Below are 12,926 nucleotides of genomic sequence, written 5' to 3'. Positions count from 1 at the left end.
TACAAATGCGCTTTACACAATTGATGTGTGTATGGATTGGGATAACAGTTGTATGAGCCCCTAATAAAATGTTAAAAAAGAAAAAAAAAAAAAGGCTCTTTTCCCTTCTGGGGCCATCGCTGAAGGAGCCACAATGAAGTTCAATCCCTTTGTGACTTCGGACGGGAGCAAAAACGGGAAAAGGCATTTCAATGCACCCTCCCACGTTCGCAGGGAGATTATGTCTTCCCCTCTTTCCAAGGAACTGAGACAGAAATACAATGTTCGGTCCATGGCCATCCGCAAGGATGATGAAGTTCAGATTGGCAAAGTGGTGGTCCAGGTTTACTGGAAGAAATACATCATCTACATTGAGCGAGATAAAGCTAAGGGCACCACTGTGCATGTGGGCATTCACCCCAGCAAGGTGGTCATTCCGAGGTTAAAACTGGACAAAGACCGCAAAAAGATCCTGGAGCGGAAAGCCAAATCTTGCCAAGTCGGAAAGGAAAAGGGCAAATACAAGGAAGAATCACTTGAGAGGATGCAAGAGTGAAATATCTTGTATACAACTTCCATTAAAACCAGCACATTTGAAAAAAAGGCAAACAGTCTGTGAAGCAGGAAAGGAACGGGTTCTGAAACTTTCAGATCTAATTCTGAGCCTCTAGATCGATTTTCAGGAACTATACAAAACAGAGAAACATGCTGGGGAAAAAACCACCACGAGGTTGCACTGAACAAAATCCAGCCTGTGAGAAAGACCGTCAAGAGAGGTTCTTTACATCTCTGGAGGACAGAATGCCTACTTGGCTAGCTCAGTAGATCACAAGGAAACCTCCCAACAACAGGCCCGTCATATCCTTCACCGGTCTGTGATCCAGACGTGCTAAAAACTATAAAAGCGACACTGGAAGACTATTAAAAAGGGCTCAAAAACAACGTGTTCCTTCGTCTAGTTAATAGTGGTGGTGGGTGTGCTATTACTGTGCCTGCAATCACTGGCACACTTTAAAACTTACCCACTATTTAGCAACTATAGTATTAATTGTCCTTGGTGAGAACCACAAATAAATGTTAAAACCAATGCATGCAAATGTTCAATGAAACCAGATATTTACAGTCTCAGTGTGCCTTCCCAGAAGATACTTATTAATTACAAAGAGGAAAAACCTTGAGGCCATGACCTTAAGTCAAGTGACCAAAATCAACATTAGCATCAACTATACTGGGAAAATAAATGGTATCTTATGATGAGATCACCTGTGCTTCATTCTCACCTAAAACCTATCATCTAAATCTAACCATAAAGAGGTAGGGGAGGTGGGAGGGTGAGTGGCTGGCGGCAAGGTAGCTGCATACCATATACAGCTTATACAAAATATATACCTACTTATACCCATCAGTTTGTTGTACTGTGGTGGCTGTGTGTGTGTCTAGAATGCTGGAAATTTTCCACTGGTGCTTCAAACACTAGCGATCACAAGTTTCCGTGGAGCTGCAAGACTGAGACTAGGAAGCAAGATCTGGCAATCTGCTACATGAAATGAACGGGTGAGGAAGTCTATGGATCCCAACAAACCACTGACCAACTCGCTTGCTTCAGACACATCATATCACTCCCTGCAATCAAGTCCATTCTGACTCCCAGCAACTCCATGGGGCAGAGTAGAACTGCCCCTGTGGGTTTCTAAGACCCTTCGTGACCAGAAAACCTATCTTTGTCCCGCAGAGCAGCTAATGGTTTTGAACGGTTGACCATGTCAGTCCATCATGTAACAAATATACCACCGTGGCTCCTGGGCACATCATCAGAAAAGAACCAATCCCTATAGAAGGAGTTAATGTTTCGTGCAGTAGTGGTTTGTGAGCCGTGAGGGAGCCCTCAGTGAGATAGACAAGCACAATAGGCACAATGATGAACTCTGATACGCTGGTGGCTCTTGGGAATGATACAGGTGCTGGGCACCGTCTATCTGTCCATTCGAAAGTCAAATATGAAAGACAAAGACTAAAGGAATTTTTTTCCCTTTGCTACAAATGGTTTTTAATGAAACAATTGGTAAGATTTGAATGATAAAAAAAAGAGTAGAAGCCAGCTGGATGGCTCCTAACAGCTGCAACAACAAAATACAGTCACTTCTTTTTTTAATTTTTTTAAAAAAAAGAAGATTTGAATGAGATCTGTAGATGAAACAAGCGAACCAGGTCAATGCAGAGTCCGGTAGTACAGCGTTAAGCATTTGGTTGCTAACTGAAAGACTGGAGGTTCAAACCCATCAGGAGAAAGATAAGCAGTCTGTTTCCATAAAGATGATAAGAGTATAGCTTTGGAGATCATGAATGGGCTTGAGAAGCCCATGGGGTCAACAAATGTACAAATGTGCTTGACACAATGGATGAATGGATTGTGTTAAGAGTTGTACGAGCCCCCAATAAAATGATTTTAAAAAAAGAATGAAAGAAAAGCCCATGGGGCAGTTCGACTGTCCTATTACTTAAAAAAAACAAAACAAAAACAACTTAGTGCCCATCAGTCAATGCTCCTGTGGGTTTCTAAGACCATTAACTCTTTATGGGAGTACCAAGTCTCATCATTCTCCCGTGGAGCAGCTAGTAGTTTTGAACTTACGACTTTGGGGTTAGCAGCCCAACGTGTAACTACTATGTTTCCTTTACTTGAACTCTACTGTAGGGTCACTCACTATAAAGTGGAATCAACTTGGTGGCATTGAGTCTGGATCGTGTTTTTTCTCTCCTATGTTTAATTATGATTTTGGTAACGATTCCGTGAACATCTTTGTTTTTAAAAGATACATATTTTTAAAATTATCTAGGAGTAAAGAAGTATTTCTACAACTTACTTTCATGAAAAAGAGTTACAGAAAGAGGGAGAGAAGCAAACGTGGTGAAATGTTAACCTCTGTGGAAATCTGGGTGGGGGCACGTATGAAGGTAGACTTTGTACTATTTCTGAATCTTTTTGTGCCCAAAGTTAGTCCAAACTAAAAGGTTTGTTAAAAGGGAGTTTAAGATATGAATTTCAAATGTGGAGGTTATCTGCACTCGCCCCGTTGCTTGCTATTGAAGGACTCACACAGGCTGGTCATTCCGTGATCTGTAGCTCTTTGCAAAAGGCAGGACAGCCACAAGAAATCAAAGCCTGTGGGAAGTGCTAACGCTGGCTTACTTCTGTTTAAGCATTCCTGGTTTCTCCCCCGACCGTACTACGCAATCACTTACCACTCAAAAGAGCTCGTAACAATAGTCACTTATTTAAAAAGTAGTTACTTTTTCAAACCATGATACGATTTAAGTTCTAGTAATGTAAATTCTTTTGATTAAGTTTTCCATTTCTTCTTTTTATTCAGATTCCATTCATGCTACAATAGTCTGTTTTGGCCTTGGCCAAATTCTGATTTTAAAATTCATTTCATTCTGCCCAAATATTATTATTCCCATTTTGTGGGAGGAGGGCCTGAGGGCAAGAAGGCACAGGGGCACAGCGCCGGTCCAAGCCTTGACTCCCAGGCAGGCTTCAGTCAGAAGTGGAGTCCTTACCCTACCCTTTGTTCTCCTGGGGAAAGGAGTTCGTCTCCTGTCAATGGAGTGTTTTCTACCCACAAGTCTTAGGTTATTCATCACACAAGATCCTCTCTCCTCTGGTCTCCTCTCAGAGATTGAGGGGCAAGGGAAATGTTTATTTATTTGGCTACTGCGAAGTTCACCCACTCTTTTTCACCTTCCTGGAGTCCCTTGTGAAGATGATCTACTTCCCACTCCACAACTTTCCACCAGTGCCTTTTTCTCTTGATCACGACCACTCCCTCTCTGCTCTTTCTGCTCAAAACCAGTGCATCAGAAAAGCTGCAGTTGGACAGTGGAAGCACAAAGCGCTTTAACCTCACATAGCTCCCGTGCCCCAGCCCACCTATTCTCCAGGCAACTTACCTAGGAAACAGCTGAGACTGATCAGGAAGTGATGGAAACCCTTCCAATGCCTACAGACAACAGTATTCAGGTGTGGACACGCAAGTGCAGGTGCCCCGAATGGAGTCGACTGCGACTCACAGCAGCCCTACAGGGCAGAGCACAGCAATCCCCAAGGGGCTGAGATTGTAACTCACAGGGGAGCACAAAGTTCCTCCTGCAGGAAATAGCCAATAGGCCCAATCAAAAGATGCACATAACAATATTACATGGGGGGGGGGGGACGGACTTCAAACTGTTCCTGGAAAAATGGGATTTTCCCCACAAACTTTTCGAAGCCCCCTTGCATTGTGATGTTGAAAGAGCCGTGCAGTGAACACCATCTGTGAAACCCAGCCAAGCGGCTGTGAAGAAGTGGCGGAAAAGGTTAAGTTAAAAAGCTCTAAATGCCACAGCAATGAAGGAATGAATGAACGAATGAAGATGTTTAACATTTGTTGCGCCTGCACACTATTTCCTTCTATCTTGCTCCAAATGACATTTTCACATCTCTTCGGCTGTCAACTGACAGGGGAAGGACCTGCAGCACCCGGGAACCAGACCACCCATAGCGAGAGTCCTGGGGGCTACCACCTGGGAGAGAGGGAAGTCTGCACCCTCGCTTACGCTCTGTCTCAAGCTCCTTGGGGGTAGAATAGAGATGAAGATTGGGTGCACCCGAGTTCAATGTGGCGGCAGTTGCAAATAGCGTGATACAGCGCCCTGGACACCTGCAAGTGCCCCTGGGGCTGGCTTTCAATCCTGCTGTGTTGTGTTCATGCTGCCAACAGTCAACAAATGTCTGAATCGTGACTTAGGAACCCCGAGATGTATTTCAAAGAGATCTCTTAAGTCGCGACCACCCCTCGGTCTGTTATGCTGCGGTGGCTTGTCTTACTATGATGTTGGAAGCCATGCCGCCAGCCTTGCAAATACCAGCAGGGTCACCCATGGTGGGCTGCCTCCAGCAGATCTTCCAGACTGAGACTAGATAGAAAGCGCTGGCAATCTACTTCTGCAGAGTAGCCAACGAAAACACACTGTTCACAACAGAGGTCCGAAAGCGCTCCAATACACAGTGGCTCCCACGATGGACTGGCCCTCACCAACCACCATGACGATGGCAGAGGGCTGGGGCAACGGTTCTCTCTGCGTCTGTGCTGTCACCAGGCATAGGAGCCAACTTAACGGAGGCTGACAGCAGTCGCACGTTAGATGAAGAAGTACTTTGAAGGGCAGGTCCTAGCAGTTCCACGTTCTGCACTAGGCTCACGGTGGGCCTCCCTGACTGGTGCTACTGACCTTGGGCAAGTCAGCAACCTTCCTGAGACTATGCTCCTCACCTGTGGGATGGCCTCTGTGGTCCCTTCAGTGCAGGGCACCCACGTAGGGAGAATGTAAGGGAGGAACACCAACCCACACCCCTAGAAGACATACTTCACAATGCCACCTGACCCAACCCACTCTGACCCTATAGGACAGAGTAGAACTGCCCCTGTGGGTCCCCGAGACTGTACATTTTCATGAAAGCAGACAGCTTCATCTTTTCTCCCTCGGAGTGGCTGGTGGGTTTGAACTGCCTACCTTGTGGCTAGCAGCCTGGCACTTAAAACCTGCTGCGCCACTAGAACCCCAGCCCTTAACTGATTTTCATGGCCCTAACATACCATTTTTTAAAGTTACAGTGAGTGTATTTTCCAAGCATCAGAAACCACTACTGCCGACAAATCTGGACTTGTAAACCAATCGGCTTTTCATTCCTCTCATTCCTACTTCTTTTGTTTCTCTCTCATCACCAGATCCATCTGCTTCTTAATCGGAGCTGCCATTTCTCATGCCTTTCTACTTTCCCACACATTGTCTACAAATAGTGGCCCCTTCCACTTGATAAGATAGAAGACATTTATCTCCTTAAAATTAAGTGCCCGGAAACATCCAGACCTCCAGGAGAGAGCAGACTTCTCAGGACAGAGTTAGTTGACCAGAAGACACCCAGAGGACCCCAAATGCTCCTCCAACTCCTATAACCAGACAGCTAAACCTCCCCTCCCCTTCGTAAGTCCTTCCCCCTGACAGCTGTTGTCCACAAAGCGAGCCCCAGGAAGATCATCTGAGAGCGGGAAGAACTACCCCAACTCATTTCGAACCTTCCTAAACACAGCACACACATAAGGGGGCTTTAAAAAGTTCATGGGAAAAGGCCCTGGTTTTTCCACCCCATCTTCCCACGAACTTTCTGAGCCCCAGTTGGTATAATTCTCTGCCATTCTCAAAACAATTCTGGGTGAACGTTTAGTGTTTACCTCTTGAATAGTCAATATATGATGATCAGGACTGATACGTAATTTCTACAAGCCACTCAATTACGAGAGTTATACAAAGTGAGTCATAAAGAAACTTATTTGCACACTTGGTTCACCAGAACTTGGTTAGCCAAACCACGCTGTACCCCAAATCACCAGGAGAGTGCGTCGGCCCAGCAGCTCCCGCCTTCCTCCACACTGAAGGCACCTGGCTGCCTCTTCGAACCCCCCCCACTGATTTTAACAAGGAAACAAGGCCGCGTCTGACAAGCACGTTTCCCTCTGAAGCAGGAAGTCCGGCGGCAAGGTTCCTATGCCAGTCCACCAAAGGGTTCTCATTCCTGGAAGCACGGTGCCGGCTGCTGGTGCGGCTTCAGCCACCAGCTCAACGCTTACACAAATGTTTATTTGGGAACGTACATTCCCAAGCCCTATGGACTCAGAAGAAAACCAACTCGCCTGATAACCCACTGCAGGGTTTCTGAACGAGGAAATAAGGTTCAGCTGCCCCTCTCCAGAGAGGAGGAGCTAATTATACCAGGCATGTGTGTGAAATCAGGGGACTGGGAAGACCGAGCTTCTGGATTCACCACGAAGTTCAAGTCCTGGAGCTGTCAGTTACCAAATGTGCCCTCGAACAGACACCTGACCTCCACAAGGCTACTGCCAAAGAAGCAGAGTGGGAATTCACTACGAGTTTCCACTTCCTCACCACCAGAGTCGGGCCGACCCCTAGGGACCCGACAGAACAGCGGTTCTCAACCTTCCTCATGCTGCGACCCTTTCATGTTGCGGTGACACCCCACCACACACCATAAAATGATTTTGTTGCTACTTCATAACAGTCGTTTTGCTACTGTTATAAATCGGGGGACCCCTATGAAAGGGTTGTTCGACCCCTAAGGGGGCCGCAACCCACAGGTTGAGAACCGCTGCCAGAGAACAGGGTAGAACTACCCCTCTGAGTGCCCAGGACTCTAACTTTTTAAGGGGATAGAAAGCCCATCTTTCTCCTGCTGAGGGGGCTGGTGGTTTGAAACTCCCAACCTTGAGGCTAGCAGTCTGACTCATAACCACTACACCACCAGGGCTCCTCCAAAAAACAAACCATAAAACCACCCCAAACTTTCTTTCTCCCGAGGAGCTGCTGGTGGTTTCGAACTGCCAATCATGTGACTCACAGCCCAATGCACAACAACTAAGATGAGTGCCCTCGTTGAGACGACAACTGACAAACAGGAATGTAAGTAAGGTCTCCTGCTGATCATTGAAAATTGTCACTGAAACCATTTCCTATCCCAAAAGGGTGTGTGTGTGTTTTCCCACGCACACACCATACAACTTGACAACACTGAATGCTAGAACATTCTTTGCTAAATGCTAGAATTTGTGTGTGTCTGTGCTAGTCTACTTTCACATCAAGGACTCCCAAGAAGCGTGATCACTGAAGAAAAAGACAAAACTTTAACTTTCCAAAACTTGAACAAAGCAAGTCAGGATTCCATGCAGGGCTGGAGTCCCTCCATATAGTTTGTCACATCAATCCTCGTCCCAGCAATCCAAGTGCCAAAACTTCAACTAGACAAGCAAGGGCCTCTCCAAAGCCTGTTCCCTGTGAGAAAACCTCATTAAACTCTGAGCTATATTTAGGAGAAAAGGGGAAAAACAAAAAAAGAAAGAATATAAGTTATATTTAGATGAAATGACTTAAAAAGAACTTTACCCAAAGCAGCATGTTTATACTGATCTTACAACAGCCAAGGTTTTCCATGTCTTGTACATACAACTCCTAAAAACAGACAACGCATATGCAGAGACGATTTCTGCCTGGGTCCCTTTGTGTCAGGAAGCAAGCAGGAGTGTCTAGGACAGAGCCAAGACTGCCCATGGGAAACCGTGGCTGCCGTGGCCTTAAAATCGAGTGCACATGCTTGACGAGCACCTCTTCGCCCCGACAGTTTGGATGAGATGGTGGTGGGAGAAGGCACTGCAGGTGCACCAAACCAGCCAAGCTGCTGCTGTCAGTCCGTTCTCACTCACGGCGCCCCCGCGTGCAGACGGCGCAGAAGTGCGCCGAGTTGTAAATGTTAACAGAAGCACACGGCCAACCATTTCTACAGAGCCCCCGAGTGCGTTTCAAAGCCCAACTTCTGGGGCCATCGTCAAGCACAAAGGGCTGGCGCCACGCAGGAACCTTCCAAGCTGCATCAAACTCAAAGCAAACACCACCGACATCAAGCCTATCCCGATTCAATAACCCTGTGCAAAGGTTCCCACGATGATGGACATGTTGACTGGAGTCCTATCTTTCTGCTAGAGCGAGCGGCTGGTGGGTTTGGATCACTGGCCTTACAGTCCAACGCTTACTCAACGGCAGAAATGCCATCAGCATCACTTAGAAACACTCTTTTCCAAGAACGTTACTTGTACTCCCATCACCGCCACCACAGCTACACCGTCCTCTCTCTCACCATGTGTGTAGCCGACTTGCTGAGCCACCTTCAACATCAGGGGCGCCCCCACCTCCACACACACCCCGCCCCCCGCAGGCACACGCGCTATAATTAGTCTTGAACTAACTTTTGACATTCACTCCCTTCTCTGTTGACTTCACACTTCCGAAACAAAATTCTCGTCAACAGCGCCGATGTGGTTTGGTAAACCTATGAAGCCGTTCATGAACAAACAAGTAATTTGCAGGGCGACTACTATAAATAGGGGGAAAACCATGTGTGGCCAATGTTCCCATCTTCACAGGCCATAGGGCCCCTGGGAGACCCAAAGAATCGGTCATAGCTCAGAGGCTCAGCGCATACCCCAGGTTAAGAAGACCAAGTGTCTGAGGAAGGGTCTCTCAAAAGCCTCAGGAAAAGGCCATTTCCCAGCCTCCCAGCCAGACTACAAGGCAAAGGCAGTGCTCTGTGGCCAGGTCGGGTGGGCGGGCGGGCAGGGAGGGGTGGGGGGCCTGGAGAAGCAGCGCTGCTCCAGCACTGGGCAGTGGGAATTATGCCAGGGGATTAGGGTGTTGAAGGCCTGAGGCCTCAGAATCTTGGGGTCAATCAACACCCTGAAAGCATTCCAGCCAAGTCCCTCCCCCTTTTGTTTCTGGCTTAAGGTTTCTAGAGCATGTTAGATCAGGCGAGAACTGGAATCACCCAATTTTATTCGACTCTTAGGCCTTAGCACAATAGTTTTCAACCTTCCTAGTGCTGCGACCCTTTAATACAGTTCCTCATGTGGTGGTGACCTCCCCCAACCATAAAATGATTTTCTTGCTACTTCATAACTGTCATTTGCTACTGTTATGAATCAGGCAACCCCTGTGGTGAAAGGGTCCTTTAATCCCCAAAGGGGTCACAACCCACAGGTTGAGAACTTAGGAGCCCTAGTGACACTGTGGGTTAGGTGCTGGGCTGGTTACCGCCAAGTCAGCGGTTCAAATCTACCTTCCCAAGGGAGGAAGATGAGGCTGCCTGCTTCTGTATAAAGACATAGAGCAGCTTGCCTACAGTGAAGTTTACTCTAATCATCCTTGACATAGTCATCCGGAGGAAAAGCATCATCATTTCAACCCTACAGTTGAGACCCTGAAGTGCCGAAGTGCTTCCTCACTTGCTTTCCTGACTGCCTGTGACTTGCAAGGCCCGGGTCAAAGGAGCAGGTTCCATGGAGCTGACTGCTCTAAATGCAGGAAATGCTCAAAACATTCAGACACTTTGTAACCCAGCAGGCCTAGCAACATTCCGCCTTCAAGCAACCCCAAGTGCATCAGAGTAAAGGTGTGTTCCATAGGGTTCCCAGCAGGTTAATTCTTTTTGTAGCAGATGACCAGGCCTTTCTTCCATGGCACCTCTGGAACCTTCAACTTTTTGGTCAGCAGCCAAGCACATTAACTGTTAGCAGCACCCAGAGTCTCCAAAAGCACGTTAAGAGGCACAGAAGTGCTGAGAGAAATCTCGGGAATGACATGATGTAGGTGAGTGAGCTAGGACACCGATAAATCCTTCTAAGGCAGTGGGTTCTCCACCTTCCTAATGCCACGACCCTTTAATACAGTTCCCCAACCATAAAATGATTTTCGTTGCTACTTCATAAATGTCATCTAGCTACTGTTATGAATCGGCGACCCCTATGAAAGGGTCGTTCGACCCCCAAGGGGTCGAGACCCACTGGTTGGGAACTGCAGCTCTAAGGGGTCGAAGAAGCCCTGGGGGCACAGTGTGGTCCAGCACTCAACTGCTAACCAAAAGGCTGGTGCCGGAGTCCACCAGATGCTTTGTGGGAGAGATGTGGCAGTCTGCCTCCAGAAAGCCGTGTAGCCTTGGGAACCATACGAAGTAGTTCAGCACTCGCCTAAAGGGCCACTATACAAAGGGTCACAACATGATATAAAAGATGAGTATCACAGCAGAGTAGAGGGCCACCTGGACCAAGCGAGGGAATGGCTACAGGGCTGAGCAGAGACAAGTCGGAGGCATGCAGAGGGGGAATGCCGGCTTCTCCACGTCAGACCCCCACACCCCACACCCCACACAAGGCTGCATCTAGACATCCCCAGTACCACCCGACTCAACCTCGGCAGTGTCTTGGGACACCTAAAGATGGACGGGAGGGTGGGCAGGAAGGAGGGAGCACCATAGATGGAAAATGGGCTCTTCCAGCACTGGTAGCTGGAAGAGAGGTAGTTGGCAGAACCAAGGTCCAGCCCAAAATGTTGCACCTGGGACACTGCCAGGATGAAAACGCCCTGGGGGAAAATGGACGGCCCTGCAGATGGAATAGCCTGGGGAGTCACTCACGTCTGGGAAAATGTGGGCTGCTCTCGCTACACCAGGACCTGGCATGTGTTGGCTGAGCATGGAAAATGGAACAAGTGTTTGGATGGCATGATAGCCTTCCCCCTAAAGTTACCATAAAGGAGCCCTGACCAAAACTTGGGGACAGAGCTGCTGCCTCGGTGGGCATGGGAGAACCAAGCCAAGTCAACTTAAAGCCGTGGCAGCTTGCTTTTATGCACCTTTTACCTCACCGGCTCCATAAAGGAGCCATAAGCCCAAAGTCACGCGGGAACTCAGGGCCACCTGAGGTGCTCTAGGCAAACAAGGCCAAAGCTATGGGGTCACTGCCCCTGCTTGAAGGCAGAGTGCTGGGTGGTCCTGCTGTCCACCAAGGGGCTGCCCCTACCCCCATGCCCACCTGGGGTGATGAGCCGCCGCCGCCCCCGCCCTCCCCCCCCACAATAGATGTTACTACTCTGTGCAGGGCCCATTCAAAACTGAATTTCTCTGGGCACTCCAATGATCCTTATTTAGGTGCAATTTGAGCAAAACATGGGTTTGCTCAGCTCAAATCTCCAGAGGCCTTCCCACAACTCTCAGCCCAATAATCCAGAACCAACCACCTCCACAGAGTAGCTAGGCAGGACACACATACAGACACCCAAAAAACCCCACAACTTCAGAAGGCGTCAGGCCCAAGGGACAGCACGTAGTAGGTAAGCGCTCCCACCCAGGACCTGCCATCAGACGGAACACCTGGGCAGAGGGCCCGGGTGAGGAGTGGCGGTGGGTGGGTGGGGGGCACACAAAGGCCTCACTGGGCCCAGGGAGGGCCCCCTCCAGCCTTAGGAGGGGGCCATTAAGGGCCACGGAGGGGGACGAAGGAATCCGCCCTCATTTGCACGTCGTCTGGGGCCCAGTCAATTTGCTTAATCACCGCTCTAAATGCCAGCGCCCAGCACACAATGCGAGCCCATTAACAGGTCTAAAGTGTCGCAGCGCTCGCTTTAAATGAGAAAAGCCAGCAACAAAGGGGGAAAAAGCCAAGTTCCTCCACTTGGAGAACGCCTCGGGTCGCCATCGAAATCCTCTAAGCAAGCTTAAATATGTCGAGCCCAGCAGAAGAGTTGAGGTCCCAGAGCGAGAGGAGGGGTTAGAGAGAGGGGTGGTGAAAACCCGCCACCAACACTAGGCTTCTTTGGGAATCAGCTCACAGCAGCCCAAAGGAACCAGAGTCGGGGGAGGCAGCGTCGCCAACCCGGCTCCCCCGGCCCCTTGCCCACTGCCAGGGAAAGCTGACTGCTTTCCGGCCAGGAAAGCGAGACCCCGCTAAGTGGGCACAAATCCAAGTTTTCCTTTGCAGCAAAGCGAAGAGTTTTAGAGGCCGGGGACGACCTCTCGGCGGATCCGAAGCCATCTCCCCACGTTAACAGGGGACTTAAAGTTACTTTAGTTTCTCCCACGAGTCGGAACAGACTCGATGGCAGGGAGGTCGTTACTGGAAGGGGGCGGCGGGGGGCGGGGAGTCTGGTTTCTCCCCAGGCGCTGCCGCGGCCGAGGAGTTAACTCGGCAAACAAGTCCCGCCGGGGCTCCGGGCAGGGCCGCCCCACCCCCCACGGAGGGCCGGGGGGCGCATCCCACGGCCCTGACCGCCCACCCGCGCCCGACGGCCACTCACCGTGCGCGCTGCTCCGGGGGACAGGGGCCCGTTGGGCAGATACGGGCTGCTCAGGTCCGGGATCATCAGGAAGGGGTACCCAGGATAGGGGGGACCCTTGAAGAACGCGCCGTCCTGGGGCCTTCTCACTGCGGGCAGGAAAGGCTCGCGTGAGGCCGGGGTCCCCCCGCGGGAGCCCCTCCTGCGCAACCCCAGGCCGGCAGGCTGGGAGAGGACTC

At 49.5% G+C, this 12,926-nt stretch overlaps 2 protein-coding genes across 2 annotated transcripts in view; one reads left to right on the top strand and one right to left on the bottom strand.

Annotated features, from left to right (window-relative positions):
- Positions 1–12,836, bottom strand: part of TCF7L1 (transcription factor 7 like 1) — a 158,692-nt gene extending 145,856 nt beyond the window's left edge. The window contains exon 1 of the mRNA XM_045283860.1: positions 12,709–12,836. Coding sequence (XP_045139795.1) covers positions 12,709–12,774 — 66 coding nt within the window. The 5' untranslated portion in view covers positions 12,775–12,836. The remainder of the gene's footprint in view (positions 1–12,708) is intronic.
- LOC101654860 (60S ribosomal protein L26-like) lies at positions 134–535 on the top strand. Its single transcript, XM_004713858.1, has one exon. It carries the CDS (start codon positions 134–136, stop codon positions 533–535), a length of 402 nt encoding a protein of 133 aa, XP_004713915.1.
- Positions 12,837–12,926: the final 90 nt, after the last annotated feature.

This window comes from Echinops telfairi, unplaced genomic scaffold (assembly GCF_000313985.2).
Source record: "Echinops telfairi isolate 266 unplaced genomic scaffold, ASM31398v2 ScPeMD7_7467;HRSCAF=8505_1, whole genome shotgun sequence".
Taxonomy (NCBI): domain Eukaryota; kingdom Metazoa; phylum Chordata; class Mammalia; order Afrosoricida; family Tenrecidae; genus Echinops; species Echinops telfairi.
The sequence above is the reverse complement of the archived record's forward strand: the minus strand, read 5'-3'. Positions and strand labels throughout refer to the sequence as shown.

What these genes read in the sequence shown, in the direction of transcription:
- LOC101654860 (XM_004713858.1), top strand. Translation starts at nt 134, where the DNA reads ATGAAGTTCAATCCCTTTGTGACTTCGGACGGGAGCAAAAACGGGAAA.